At 39.8% G+C, this 15338-nt stretch overlaps 1 protein-coding gene across 6 annotated transcripts in view; it reads right to left on the reverse strand.

Annotated features, from left to right (window-relative positions):
• Window positions 1-15338, reverse strand: part of Bicral (BICRA like chromatin remodeling complex associated protein) — a 102385-nt gene that overhangs the window by 31206 nt on the left and 55841 nt on the right. For all 6 annotated transcript variants that reach the window (XM_047557723.1, XM_047557722.1, XM_047557725.1 and 3 more), the window contains 4 exons: window positions 11450-11495; window positions 10651-10699; window positions 10494-10562; window positions 5820-7499 (listed from right to left, as the gene is read on the reverse strand). In XM_047557723.1, the coding sequence (XP_047413679.1) occupies window positions 5820-7499; window positions 10494-10562; window positions 10651-10699; window positions 11450-11490 (1839 nt within the window). In that variant the 5' untranslated portion in view covers window positions 11491-11495. The remainder of the gene's footprint in view (window positions 1-5819; window positions 7500-10493; window positions 10563-10650; window positions 10700-11449; window positions 11496-15338) is intronic.

Below are 15338 nucleotides of genomic sequence, written 5' to 3' on the forward strand. Positions count from 1 at the left end.
TGATTTCAATTTCTTCAAATAGACAAACACCAGAGGTCTCTGATAATGGTACTTTTGTTCATTGCCACACTAATAATTTATACAAAAAAATCAAACAAATTATAAAGTAAGAGTCCCTATTGGTGTTTCCAGATGCTGTGGGGGTATGATCTACACACCACCCTTCCAATTTATGCCGCCTCTAAGGCCACTATCCCTTTCACCAACACACCTGATGTTTCACCTGTTCCCCAAAAGTGACAGCTGGACCACACTTGAAATAATAACACTGACCTAGTTTCTGGTACTTTCTTGGCATAAAGTCATAAAAAACTACATTATCTGTGTAGGCTTCCTATTAGCTTTGAACAACTTAAACTTTTGGGAGTAAGGTTTTCCCCCAATGAAGCATTATTATCTACCAAAAATTTTTTTAAAAATTTAAAAATAGATTACCCTATGTAAATGTATGATTACACAAATGGTATGCCTTTACTCCATGTACAAACAGACAAACAACATGTATCCCATTTGTTTACAATAAAAATAAATTTAAAAAAAATAAAAAAAATAAAAATCCTGAGACAAAAAAAAATTAAAAATGGGGGGAATGACCATTCTGTAGCTAATTAGTATAATTAATCATAATAACAATAAAGTAGAGCAATACATACTGACAGAAAATGAGCCTCAAGAGTTGGGGAGATAGCTCAGTCGGTAGAGTGCTTACCTTGCAAGCACAAGGCCCTGAGTTCGATCCCCAGCACCCCCCCCCAAAAAAAAAAAAAAAAGAAAAGAAAAGAAGCCTCAAGTTTATAACTCAGTGAAAATGTTTATGGTATATTACAGAGATAAATACATATATTCATGTTCTCCATGCAACAAATGCAGAGGCTGTGTCTAGGGAAACAGAAAGAACCTAGAAACAGGAGACTTTAGGAAGAAACTGAGAGACTGGGAGGAAGACTTACTTTTTCTCTGAACTATTTAGGAATGGTTCTACATTTTTACCAACTGCATGTTTTACTTATTTTAAAGAAATGCATAAATATGTTTTGATAAATGCTGTCCAGGAATCACTTTCTCTGTAAGGGACAAGTTTTTAAAATCAGAAGGAAATTTGGCGAACTTACAATCCTGTCACAAAACATCACAGTTAATGTTTTGTGCAATTTCTCCTAATCAAGTTTCTGAGTGTTTCCTAAGAGGGTTTTCAGTATTCTAGTTCACTACATTTTCTTCATCATTTTTCTTATTTGCTTTTGTGGAACTAGGGATTGAGCCCATAGGCACTCTACTACTGAGCCATGTCTTCAGCCCTTTTTATTTTTATTTTGAAATAGGGTCTCACTCACTAAGTTGCCTAAGCTAGTCTTGAACTTGCCATCCTCCTGCCTCAGCATCCCCAGTTGGTAGGATTACAGGTGTGTACCACCACACCCAGCTTTCTTCACCATTTTTCTAAAAGAGTAAAACATTTTTTATAAATATTTTATACTTATGTGTGCATTTATCACTGAAACTTATTTTGTAAACTTATCCCCAAATTTATATTTGGAAACCTGTTAAATGGCTACAAAATGTTAATCATTTCAAATCATTCCCTTATTATTGGACACATGGAATTTTTTAGAAAACTTTTCGCGATTGAGGAGTATTTATGTTATGCTTCATTTTAAGTAAAAAAAGAAGGGGAAATCAAAAATGTGCATGTATATGCTCATGTGTGTGAAAACAGAGGAAATATAAGCTCAAAACAAAGACTAGCAAATGCCGGGGAGGGTGCAAAGGGGCAGGGAAGGCAGGCATGGTGAATATTAGGGTTTAGGTCTGCAATGTCCTCCAAAGACTCAAGAGTTGATGGTTTGGTCCCTAATGCAGCAATAATCAGAGGTGGGGCTCTTGGGATGTGACTGGATCATGAGGGATCTGACCTCATTAGTGGACTAATCCACAGATGGATTAATAGCTCCCATTATTGGGAGATGGTATAAACCATAGAAGGTGGGGTCTAGCTGGAGGAAGTAGGTCACTGGGGGTGTGCCCAGGAAGAAGGATATTTCTTGTCCCCAACCCCTTCCTCTCTCTGCTTCCCAGCTGCCAAAAGGTGAGCAGCTTTGCTCTGCCATGCCCTTCCACCATCATATTCTGCCTCACCTCAGGCCCAGAAACAACAGTCAGCTAAGGACTTAGCCTCTGAGACTCTGAGCCAAAATAAATCTTTCTTTCTCTACGTTGATTTTCTCAGGTATTTTGTCCCAATGACAAAAAGCTGAGTAAGTAACACAGTGGGAGGAGGGAGCTCAGTCCAGGTCTGTGTTCTGTGCAGCCCCAACTGTGCCACCATGCTAATGGCTCATGTGTTCCAAGGAATTAAATAGCCAGGTGTGGTGGGACACTCCTGTAAATCCAGAACTCCAGAGGCTGAGGAAGGAAGATCACAAATTCAAGGTCAGCCTACGCAACTTAGTGAGACCCTGTTTCAAAAAAAAAAAAGGGCTGGAGATATAGCTCAGTGGTAGAGCACTTTGTTCAGTATGTGATGTGAGGCCCTGAGTTCAATTCCCAGTACCAAAAAACAAACAAAAAACCTCCAAAACAACCAACCCAAATAACTTTGAATACAGTACTTTCACTATAAATTCTTAAGCTAAAGACAGCACTATGAAACAACATTGAAGTCTAATTAGTAGGTCTGTATTTCATAATGATGAAAACATGGATTAATAATTCTAAAACTACTTACTGCAAATTCTAGGATTGAGTAAACAAATATATTGTGGAGATGCCTTGCTTGCTGTTAGAAAAGGGAGCTATGAGTACAGAAAAGAATGAGGCTTGAGTGAATCTAATAGTTGTAGGTTACAATTGGACATTTCAATATAAATTGATAGCTAGTAACATACATTGGTAAATACACACATAGTTAGGGATATTGGGTACGTATAAATAAACATATAACCTCAGTAGCTTTGAACTTACCTAGTGCTCAGACCTTGCTTCTAAATATTTTCTCCTCAAGAAGGAGTAACTCTCCTTAAAAAAATTGTTGATTCCAGGGCAGGGACACAGAGTTTGAAAGATAAATATGGAACATCTTTTTCTTTTTTTAAAATTTTTTATTTTGAGATAAGGTCTTGCTAAGTTGCTGAGGCTGGTCTCAAATTTGCAATCCTCTTGCCTCAGCTTTCCAAGTCGCTAGGATTGCAGGCATGTACCACCATGCCTGGCTAACATGGAACATTTTGTTTCGCCAGAAATCAAAGGAAGTGCTCAAAGCACAACAGAAACATGTCAGAAGGATCAGCAGCCAATTTGGAGGGGCGCCCACTGGCCAAATTTGGGTTGATTTGAGCTTCAAAATAAATGATTACAACAGTTTATAACTCATTGAGTAAAATCAATGAGTAAGAATCTTTGTGCCCAAACTGATATAAACAAACAAATATGTAAAGGGAGGAGAAGGAAAATCTCTTCCGTAGAACTGAATGGGAACACTGGCAAGTCTCCATTTGGAGACCATCATAATGAAAAGCACAGGAATCACTGAAATAATAGGATTTAGTCAGCAATTACCAATGGAAACGTAATATAGTGCATGCAAATTTGATCAGAAACCAGATATCTACAGAGTCTGAAAGTATTTCCCAGAAGATTCTTATCAATGACAAAATGAAAAAATAGCGGGGAGACCTGGCAGACAGCATCCTTTGTTGTTGTTGTCGTTGTTGTTGCAGAGGGACACGATACCTTTATTTTATTTATTTTTATGTGGTACTGAGGATCAAACCCAGTGCCTCACACATGCTAGACAAGTGCTTTGCCACTGAGCTACAGTCTCAGCTTGGCAGACAGCATCTTAAGCAAGGGTTTAAGGTTAACAGCACCAGCAATGGGACAAAGCCACATGGTAAGCCCCGAAACACAATACTTCTGTGACAATTCTGCCAAAACTACATATCCTGAATTTAATCATGAGGAGACATCAGAGAAACCCAAATTGAGGAGCATGGTACAAAATAAATGGTCGATACTTGTCAAAAACATTAGAATCATGAAAGACAAAGATGGAGGATCTGCTGCAGATTTAAAGACATGAGGATGATGAAATGAGACAGGGATCCTGGGTGAATCCTGCACCATAAATTATTTTCCCCAAAATAATTTTCTTTCTCATTTGCTCTTGGGCACATTATTGGAAAATTGACTAAATCTGAATAAGTTCTGTAGATAAAAGTATTGTAATAAGGCTGATTTCTAGATTTTTTTTTTGCGGGGGGGAGGTGGATTGAACCCAGGGGTTCTCTACCACTGAGTACATCCCCCAGTTCTTAAAAAAATTTTTTTTTTTTTTAAATTTTGAGACAGAGTCTTGCTAAATTGCTGAGGTTGGCCTCAAACTTTTGACCCTCCTACCTCAGTCTCCCAAGCCACTGTGATCACAGGCATGAGTCACCACACCCAACTGATTTCCTGATTTTGGTAACCGTGCTGTGGTTATATAGGGGAATGTCCTTGTTTTTAGAAAATACATTCTGAAGGGTAAAATTAGGGATCAAAAAGGAACAGGCCTGTAATTTACTCTAAAAACTGTGTATGTGCGTGTACCTGAATGTGTGTATTTGGGGAGGAGTGGTAAAGAGAAGGATAAAACAAATGGGTAAAAAGTTAACATCTGGGAAATCTTGGTGAAGGGTGTTTGAGAATTGTTTGCAAAATTCACGTGTAAGTATGTAAGTATGACAGTATTTCAAACACACACGTAGCTGTGATACTAAAACCAGTACACTGAACATCTCTGATCACAGATAATCTTTGTTTCCTTGGGTTTCTTAATGGAATTACTAAGTCAAAAATACAGTTTTTAAAGGATTGGTGTATACATATTTAAAAGACTGATATTGAAATACATCAATATACAAAAAAATTCTTGAAATTCCTGAATGTGGAAGAGAAAGGCAATGGAAATGGAAGACTGAGGAGGGTAGAAGTGGGTATAGAAAGGGGCCTCCCAGCTGGGAAGGAGAGGAGCTAAAACTACAGAGTAGGCTCCAAGTGAGTGGGAATGAAAAGCAGAGGAGTGAAAGGGTCAGCTGATGAGAATGATGAGGGACTGAAGCAGACGATATCAGTCCATTTTAAGAAACTTAATCCTTGTGTGATGTCCCCTATAACCACAATAATTCACCTGCACAATGGCATGGTAAGGGCAGGCTCAGGTACCTGGTCAAGGGAGAGTGCTCTGATTTTCTTCCTCTATGTGCCTCCCTCTAGTGTGGGACCACTGTGGAGTCCCATGGAATCCCTGAGCCTTTCCAGTTGGCACCCAAGAAGCAGGCACAACATTTCACCCAGTTTACAGTCACAATACCTAGTGGCCTGCCATGTGATATATGTAAATAATCTAAAATAATCTTTCTTCTTAAATGCCCATAATGCATTTCATCAAGTATGTACAAATATAAATACTGGCCCCCGAGTACTTGCTATTTGCCAGAGACCACGCAAATGCTTTGTGGGGATTATCTCATTGAATTCTGCCAATAACACAATGGGAAGGTAACATGGTTATGCCAATTTCACTGAAGAAGAAAATAATTAACTGGCTCCACATCAGAAAACCTAGATTCAGATGCCAGGGTTTGTTTCTGGAAACTCTAAACCAAAATGTTATGCTGGATAAAATATCTTAATCACAAAGATAAAATACAATTGATCATAAATTGAACATTTTAAGTTAACAAATCAGGAGCCTAAGATAAAAATTATATTTGAGTAAATATGCTTTCCATTTTTCCATCCTATAATCTGTCAGACATTTATGTGAAAAAAAGCATTACCTGACAGAAGAACTGTTGCTGGGTTCCTGCTCCAGGTGTGTTACTGAACGTGCTGGTAGATTTGGAAGAAGAAACTGGAAGACGATGAGACACACTGACTGGTATTGGAGTCCTGTTTGGCTGGGTCAACTGATCTCCTGTAAAGTTTGATCCGGATGCACCAGACTGAACCACAGATCCAAGACTAGGATGGGCAGTGCTGCCTGAACTAACAGCAGGAAACCGACTAGGTCCTGACATGCTTGTGGCAGAGGGCATGGTAGTGAAGCCTGGTCTTCCTTGGGAAACGCTGCTCTGCCCAGGTGACAGGTGTAATACAGTTGGTGATGCTTGCTGCAAAGGCATCTGCCCACCAACAATCTGAGGAGAGGCATGATTGACTATCACTGGACTTCCAGAGCTGGCGAACGTCTGCCCCGACACTAACTGGACGGCAGTATTCTGGTTGTTTAGCATTTGTCCAGAATATGGTTGGTTGGTCCTGAGCATGTTGGAAGAATTCCTGTTCAACATGACATGCTCTGAGGCCACTTGGCCAGAAATGAGCTGAGAAGGTTGAGTCTGAAGAAGTTGCCCATTAATGGTCTGGACATGGTGTACCGAGTTGGAACTGACGGAAAGGCTTGTAGGTATGAGGAACTGACTTTGGGGTGTATGAGGCTGGCCCATGGGGGAATGAATAACGATACTACCCCCAGTGCTGCTCACTGCCTGTGAGGTGACGGGCTTTCTTGTGTTCTGTTGGTTTACAATGTTCACAGACATGTGTGGACCAACTACTGAGCCCTGGGGTGAGCTTGCAGAGGCAAAAGAGATCCCTTGTTGTACGTGATGCTGCTGAATTCCCAAATTGTTCACATTGTATGTATTTTGCTGACCCATCTGGATAGGCTTTGGCTGTATATTAATTGGGACTTTATTTGAGTTTGGTGCAAGACCCCTTTGTATGATGATGTTATGCACAGGTAAAGATGTTTGAAAATTTGTGCTGTTAAATGGAACGGTAACAGGCTGTGCTACTGGACTTGAACTGGAGTTCCCAAACAAGGAGTTGCCATTTGGAGTCTGTCTATGAACCAGAAGCCCTCCACTCACATTTGATGGGGCTTGCTGCCCACTGCCCTTTAATATGATTTGAGATCCATCTAGATTATTAATAGTCATCATGGAAGGTTGATTACCAAATGACCCGATTAATTGTATTTGACCAGAACCACTAATCTGACTGCTATTTGACAAATGCTGGCTGGGAACACTGATCCCCACGTGTTGCATAAAGCCATGTTGCACACCCACTGTATTGCTTGCAAATGATGCTCCAACAGGCACGTGAGTCACCCCTATAGGCTGCAGCGTCTGACCTGAGTAATTAGAAACATTAGAAGCCTGAGTAAAGGATGCTGATGAAGAAGGATGAAGCTGAGCTTGTGCAAACTGTTGGCTTGAACCTATACTGGCATCCAAATATGCCTCTTCTGCCAATGTCTGTTCAGTGATATTAGCTTCCTGCAAGGATTTCTGAAGAATGTCAAAAGGTTGGTCCTCACTGAGATCAGGAAGAGGAGAAGACTCAAGTTCATCTTCAAGAAATTGAAGGCTACTTGAAATTGGCAGTCCATCACTGGGCCCTTCTCCAAGCTGGTTGCTTACACCTTTGAGGGATGATTTAGGATCAGCGTTCTGAAAAAATAAGCAGGTGTTACATGGTATATCCAACCTTTGAAAGAAATGCACAAAAATTAACCTCATTTGTGAATACAAATAAAGCATAACAATCTGTTTTTCAGGTACAAGTTTCTAAATTGCTCAACTTATTCTGATATTTTCTTAACACTGTAAGTCTATACATTCTTTACTTTGGAAAATTATTTTGTAGGGAGCAGATAAATAACAAGAGTACTGAAGACTACCTGTAGTTCAGCTCCATGATTTTGAGATACTGGCACAGATTTTATTTTTTTTATTTTTTTGGAGCTGGGGATAGAACCGAGGGCTTGTGCATGCTGAGTACATGCTCTATCACTGAGCACTGAGCTACACTCCAAGCCCCTATGATTTTATTTTTTTAAAATGGTTTCCAGTCCAAGGGAGAGGGACTCAATCTAGAGTGGTTATGTATTAGGAGACAGTTTTTCTCCCTAGTCCTCTCTACCTAACAAGTCTAAGTGAGGTTGAGAAACCGGATGTTACTCTACGAGAGGTCTACAACAGCAAGAACAGTGCAGATAAAAGAAAGTTCTAACATAAAATGAGTGAATGGTCATTTGATCTTTTTTTCTTGGTGGTACTGGGGATCGAACCCACAGGCATTTGACTACTGAACTGCATCCCTGACACTTTTTAAATTTTTGTTATGAGACAGGGTTGTGAAGGCTGACCTCAAACTTGTGATCCTCCTGCCTCAGCCTCCTGAGTAGCTGGGATTACAGATGTGCACCATACCCAGTCATTTAATTTCTTAGAAGTAATCAACATATTAACGTGTTTTTAAAACTACTAATGTATTTAACAACATATCTTAAAGTTTGTTTTTAAAAAGAAAACTTAAGAAAACTCCACTTAAGTGTTATTTTTAAAAGTAAAACATTTTATTTAAGTAAAAAGTAAAACATTTATTAAGCACCCACTTGTAGGTTAGTTTCATTTATTAAGCACCCACTTGTAGGGAATAGGCTTTCCAACTACAGATAACACAGGATAAGAAGAGAGCTTAACACAGTGGTAAATAAGATAGGCTCCACTGTCCAGTAGTCTTATATGGAATATGCCAAATATTGTATAAGGAAATAATAAGGAAGCAACAGCCATTTAAAATAAGGTGAAGACAATATGGGTATACTTCACTACTGAACTGTATGCTTGAAAATAGTTTTTTGTTTTTTTGGTACTGGGGCACTGGACCATTAAGACACATCCCCAGCCCTTTTTATATTTCATTTAGAGACAGGGTCTTGCTGAGTTGCTTAGGCCTCACTAAGTTGCTGAGGCTGGCTTTGAACTCAAAATCCTCCCTCAGTCTCCCTAGCTGCTGGGATTACAGGCATGTGCCACGGTGCTGGCAAGATGTTTTTGATTTTGTTTTTTGTAGTGCTGAGGATCACACCCAGAGCCTCGTGTATATTAGGCAAGTGCTCTCCAACTAAGCTACATCATGCCTAGCACCAAGATGGCAAATTTTGTTGCATATTTTACTATAATTAAAAAAAAAAAAGAACTGGGCGTGATGTGCATGCCTGTAATCCCAGGGGCTCAGGAAGATGAAGAGTTCAAAACCAACTTCAGCAAAAGTGAGGTGCGAAGTAACTCTGTGAGACTCTGTCTCCAAATAAAATACAAAATAGGGCTGGGGATGTGGCTCAGTGGATGAGTGCCCCTGATTTCAATCCCTGGTACCACCCGCCTCCCCACCAAAAAAAAGAGGGAGGGAGGGAAAAAAGGTAAAGAGAAAAGTTAAAAATAGAATATTCAAGAATGAGTTATACCAATTTGCCTTAAGCTAAGGTGTTAGGTGCTAAATTATGGGAAGAACTAGATAAAAAAGCTAACTGGTTCATTTCACATAAAGTTAACAAATGAAATAGGACTAACATGTCCACCAGGTCAGGTGGAAAGTATCTTAGGACTTGGAAAATCATTTGAAGGAACTAGGAAAGCAAGATTTCTGGGTATGGTGACACATACCTATAATCCCATCAATTCGGGAGGTTGAGGCAGGAGGATCACAAATTTGAGGCCAGTCTGGGCAATTTAGCAAGACACTACTATAATCTCAACATAGTAACTGTGTAAGATTCAAACATGGTAATCTTTTTTTTTAAATGATGCTGGGGATCGAACCAAGGATGCTTTACCACTGAGCTACATTCTCTGTCCTTTTAAAATTTTGTACAGGGTCTTGCTAAGTTGCTGAGGCTGAACTTGAACTTGTGACTCTCCTGACTGAGCCTCCTGAGTTGCTGGAATTACAGGTGTGCACCTAAGCCTTCCTGGTTGCTGGAACTACAGGTGTGTACCACCACTCCTGGCTCAAACATAGTAATCTTTTTTTTTTTTTTTTTTTTTTTTTTTTGTTACCAGGGATTACACCCAGGAGGGCTTAACCACTGAGCCAAATCCCTAACCCTTTTTAAATTTTATTTAGGGACAGAGTCTTGATAAATTGCTTAGGGCCTTGCTAAATTGCTGAGGCTGGCTTCGAACTTGCAATTATCCTGCCTCAGCCTCCCAAGTTGCTGGGATTACAGGCATGCACCACCAATGCCTGGTTCATATACCTTGGCAACTGTGACTATAAGTAGGAAATGTCAACATAATTCAACAGATTTTCTTGCCATATAAATTACAAAAGACAAGGATTCTGATCATGGTACAAAGACAATTAAAACCTCAATTAATGGTGCCTGCCTATAGCTACTCACAAGACTGAGAAAGGAGGATGACTTGAGCCCAGGAGTTTGAGACCAGCCTGGGCAACACAGTGAGACTTCTGCCTCAGAGAAAAACAAACCAGGAGCTAGGGATGTAGCTCAGTAGCACTTTCCTACAATGTGCAAGGATTCGATCCCCAGCACTGCAAAAAAACAGACAAAAAAGACCCCCCCACGACAAATAAATTCTCAATTCACAAGGCATCCTTGAGACACTTGAGCATTACATTTTGTTTCTAATACTCACAGTAGAGTTGGCGAAAATTGAATTTGAATTGGCTGCAGAATATCCTGCATTAGTCAAGTCGTCATTACTCTGCAAAGGGGAAAATTCAATAAAGAAGTTGCTTTAACTGTAAGAAGCAACAAAATTTTATGTCTATGATGTTCTAGGTAATACTTACAGATTTATTACTAGGTCCATGTAGAAAATAGTTCAACGCTTGTGGGTCTCTAGAAATGAAAAAAAAGAAGGAAAACAACAAATAAACAATTTCCTTTACTTAATTTAAATATAATGTGTATGTATGTACATTTTTAGTAGGTCTTTTGACCTTAGCCTGAGTAAAATCTCCCTATTTTAAAGTCATTTTCTTAGTAATTTTTTGTTTTGATTTGCTTGTTTATTAGTACCAGGAATTGAACCCTGGGATGCTTCCCCACTGAGCTACATCTGCAGCTCTTTTTACTTTTTTTTTTTTTTTTTTTTGAAACAGGGTCTCACTATGTTGCTGAAGGCCGTGCTAAATTGCCAAGGCTGACCTTGAAGTTGCAACCCTCCTGCCTCAGCCTCCCAAATTCCTGGGATTACAGGCGTGTGACGACACTTCTAGCTAATTTTTTTTTTTAATTTACGTTGCTCCATTTCCTATTATCACTCCTTCCTGCCTCCTAGGATTTTCTTTTCTTTTTTTATAGTGCTGGGGGTTGATTCCAGGGACTTGTGCATGCTAATTGTGCACTCTACCACTGAGCTACATCCTCAGCCTTTCCTGTGGGGTTTGTTAGAAAAAAAATTTAGTAAGGGATTACTAAATCATGATCCCCATATTAATCTATATCTCTTTCTCTCCCTGCTATAACTATGATGATCATTTAATCTTTATTTAAAAATTGAGCAGGTTTCAATATACTTATTAGGCTGCTTTTGTTCAGTAAATGCCACACGTTTAATTCATACTGAGTTTGAAATAAACACCTTACCCAATAAGATCAAGGAGACACGAGTCATCATCATCATCCATGACAACTGTAAAGAAAGGAAGAGGAAAGCATGTTTCAGTAAAGCAGACTGAAAAGCCAGCGGTGTCAGTGCAACGTAAAAACACACCTTAAGCTTTATTTTTGATAAATAATTGTGTAATTCATATGAGAGTTCCCGCTAATTACTTATTATTAATGTGATTTTAAAATTTTTTGTGGTCTCTGGACATAGTAGTGCATACCTGCAGTACCAACTACTTGGGAGACTAAGGCAGAAGGATCACTTGAGCCCAGGAGTTTGAGCCCAGGAATTCAAGGCCAGCCTGTGCAACACAGCAAGACCCCGTCTCAAAATAAATAAGTAAAAAATAATAGTAAGTAAAATAAAATTCAAGGAAGTACTCAGTGGCTATTCAAGAAAGTACTCAGTTTAAATTGTTTTTATTGAAAACAAACCCTCAACTTGTAAGATAGATTGTGAACAGAAGAAAGTTCGCAGCAACTTCTCCCCCCATGCAGAGTCCCCGAAGGGACTCTATAGGAAGAATAGTGACTTTCTCAAATGTAGAATGAACAGGGAAAAAACAGCATTTTTGTTTTAGAAAAGATCTCATAGATTCAGAAGTTTTTCATTTGGTGACGATGTTTATAAACTTGGAGAGCAATCTGGGTTTTTTGTCATATTTTGGCTATCTTTAGGAATAAAAGGTTCTCTGCATTTTGAGACAGAAGAGGGCCCTCTGGTCGCAGGCTCTGCTATGGGCTCTGGCCTGCAAGGCCGGGGTTCTTCCCCCTGCAGAGGCACTGCCACTGTTTGATTCCAAACAATCCATATCCCAATACTAGAATGTTTAAAGTAGAAAATCTTAACCAGAAGTTCACCCCTGCTCCAGGACCTGACTCCCTCTCTCCCCCACCAGCGGAAGCTTCAAGCCAGCACAATGACTGTGCTCTGGCTGAAACCATAACAACTGTACAAATTCCAACAGCAGTTCTCCCCCAAGATCTAGTCAACTTACACTAGTGATCCAACACCTGGCAACACTGCTTCGCACCCATTTTGAACCATGCGTGGAATAATTTACATCACGGAATGCCAGGGCCAAGGGTTCTGGAGCAGTTGGAAAGGGCAGTTGTGAACAGCAGTTGGATGGAGGAATGAAATCCTGAAGGGATGCCCAGAAGAGGGACACGCCCGAAGAAGGCAGACGAGATAGTCTCTACTAAATGTTTTTTCACTGTTGAAATTGCCATCTCCTCTCCAGTTCCCCCAAATTTGCCATTCAGTCAGTCACAAGGCCAAACAAATACAAAATTCACTCCTGTCACATGGAAGGGCACTCAGGAAGAGTCTGGAAGGGTAAGTTCTCCCAATGTGGAACCTTCCCATTGGTGGATGAATCTGTGCAGTTGTTGGGTGATCTGGGCAATTACAATCCATTTGAGATCGAACCCAGTGAAGAGCAGAGATGATGGGTGAGAAAGAAGGAAGGAAAAGTGGGGAAAGTACCAAAAGGTGACATCCACAGCTGAAACTAAGAAGAGCAGCCAGCTAAGTAAAATCTGCTCTTTAGGATACAGACCGAGTTACTCACGGGCATGCTGGCATGAATGTACTAGCACAGCGTGACTTTTAAGCAGTGAAAATGGGACTGGAAGGGAAATCAGGGAAGCTATTATCAAATGAACATGGAAAAATCTGTGTGAAGGTCTTCCCTTGAACCCTGAAGATATGTACTGGGGTAGAAGAACCATGTTAGCTAGAGCTTAATATTACTGGGAGGCCTGCCCTGCAGACATCACAATCGCATGAAATAAATCAGTCAATTGTGATGTCTAGTTAAACCTCTAAAGTAGATATTATTTCTTTACTTCAGCATGAACATTAAAAAGGAGTTCAATGTATCCTTCCTAAGTTTATTTTGTAAAGTATCTGGGCTGGGAATGTAGTTCAGCAGCATGACACCTGCTGAACATGTTTGAGGCCCTGGGTTTAAAGTCCACCTCCACAAAAAATAAACAAGCAAATAAGGTATCTAACAGTCTCTGATATAAACTAATTAATTGAAAAAAATAAGTAAAAAAGAGCCCACAGCAAAGAAAATCACTTATACAACTTTCTCAGCTTCCCCCTCTACTTGTTGCCCTTTCCCTAGTTTCACCACCATACAGACTCTAAGGAAGGAGGTTAGCAAAGGCCATTGAGGTATCACTGTCATGAGGACTTGCAAGCATACGGGATGTTTGCTATGCCAAAATTCAAAGTGAAAAACTACTCCTTAAGTAACCCAAATAAAATAATTTTACAATATTGGATTAAATTAAAGCCATGTGCATCCTTCTCTATCAAACCAGAGAGGCAACTCAAACACTTGATTTGAAAAAGCCTCCCTGAGGATGTTCAGTCTATGAGTGCATTGGGAGCCCTACCAGGTAGGCCTCCTCCTCGGTCCCCTGCAGATAGAACTCTAAGAGTCTTCACAGTCAGGGGGACCCTGAGCATTCTACTTTTTAAAGGACCACACTCTTTTCTGGTTTTAAATAGTTTCAAATTACAAGAGATGGACCTTACCCTGCATCCCTGGCTTTCAATTGTGCCGAAATGCAGTCTATTCCTTTCCCCAGAATGAGATAGAGCTCACTAAAGTAAAATTATAAAAATTGACTACAATTCTAATGGGAAGACAATTTGAGGATCAGACTAAAAAATGAGTTTCTTTGGATTCTCACTCAATTATGAACTCTAATTGAGGCTTTTTCATTCAAGTAACAAGCCTGGATGGGTCACTGGATAGATGGCTGGCACTAGGTGAATTTTGTGTGGCTGTATGAAAGACAGGTCCTCGACCAAGGGGAGGCCCCTTAGATCAATGGTTGGGAAACTGTTTCTTGGCCCAACAGATGTCAGCAAGCCACAGTCCACTCAGAAATAGCAGCTCTTGACAGCAGAGTTTGTTATCAGGTGAATTTTGTGTGGCTGTATGAAAGACAGGTCCTCGACCAAGGGGGAGGCCCCTTAGATCAATGGTTGGAAACTATTTCTTGGCCCAACAGATGTCAGCAAGCCACAGTCCACTCAGAAATAGCAGCTCTTGACAGCAGAGTTTGTTATGGAGGAAAGGGAACTAGGACAACCCACAAGTTTAGAATCACTACCATGGACACTTGAAACACCTTTAAAAAATTAAAGCTAAAATTTTAAATTCTTCTTAACAGAATCAATAAATATCTTGAATAATATAGCTTTTAACTAAGAGAATACAATGTAAAAGTGATGTTTCAAAAGAAGAAAGAATGGCAATCATATGGAAAAAAGGTGAACCTATACCTCACACCTTACAGAAAAACAAATTCCAGATGGATGAAAGTGTTAAATGAGGGAGGGAGGGAGAGAGAAGCTTAAGTACTAAAATAACACATGGAAGAATTAAAGAAAAAAAATCTTGGAATGGGGAAAGTCAAAGTATGTCACAAGATACAGAAGTCATAAAAGAAAAGATTGACAAATTTCATGCCAAAAAATTTAAAATTCTGTACAATAGTCTGGCACAGTGATGCACACCTGCAATCCCAGTGACTTGGAAGGCCAAGGCAAAAGGATTGCAAGTTCAAGGCCAGTCTCTGCAACTTAGTGAGACCCAGCTTCAAAATTTAAAATACAGTGGGCTGGGGTATAGCTCAGTGGATCCAATCCAAAAAAAGAATAATCTGTATCAGTTTCGTTTTTTTGTTCTTTTGGGTTTTTTGGTGCTAGGAATTGAAACCAGTGGTAAAGGGTGCTTTACCACTGAGCAACATGCCCAGTTCTTTTATTTTGAAACAGGTTCTCACTAAGTTGCTGAGGGTCTCACTATGTTGCTGAGGCTGATATCAAATTTGTGATCCTCCT

Source organism: Sciurus carolinensis, chromosome 7, assembly GCF_902686445.1.
Source record: "Sciurus carolinensis chromosome 7, mSciCar1.2, whole genome shotgun sequence".
Classification (NCBI taxonomy): domain Eukaryota; kingdom Metazoa; phylum Chordata; class Mammalia; order Rodentia; family Sciuridae; genus Sciurus; species Sciurus carolinensis.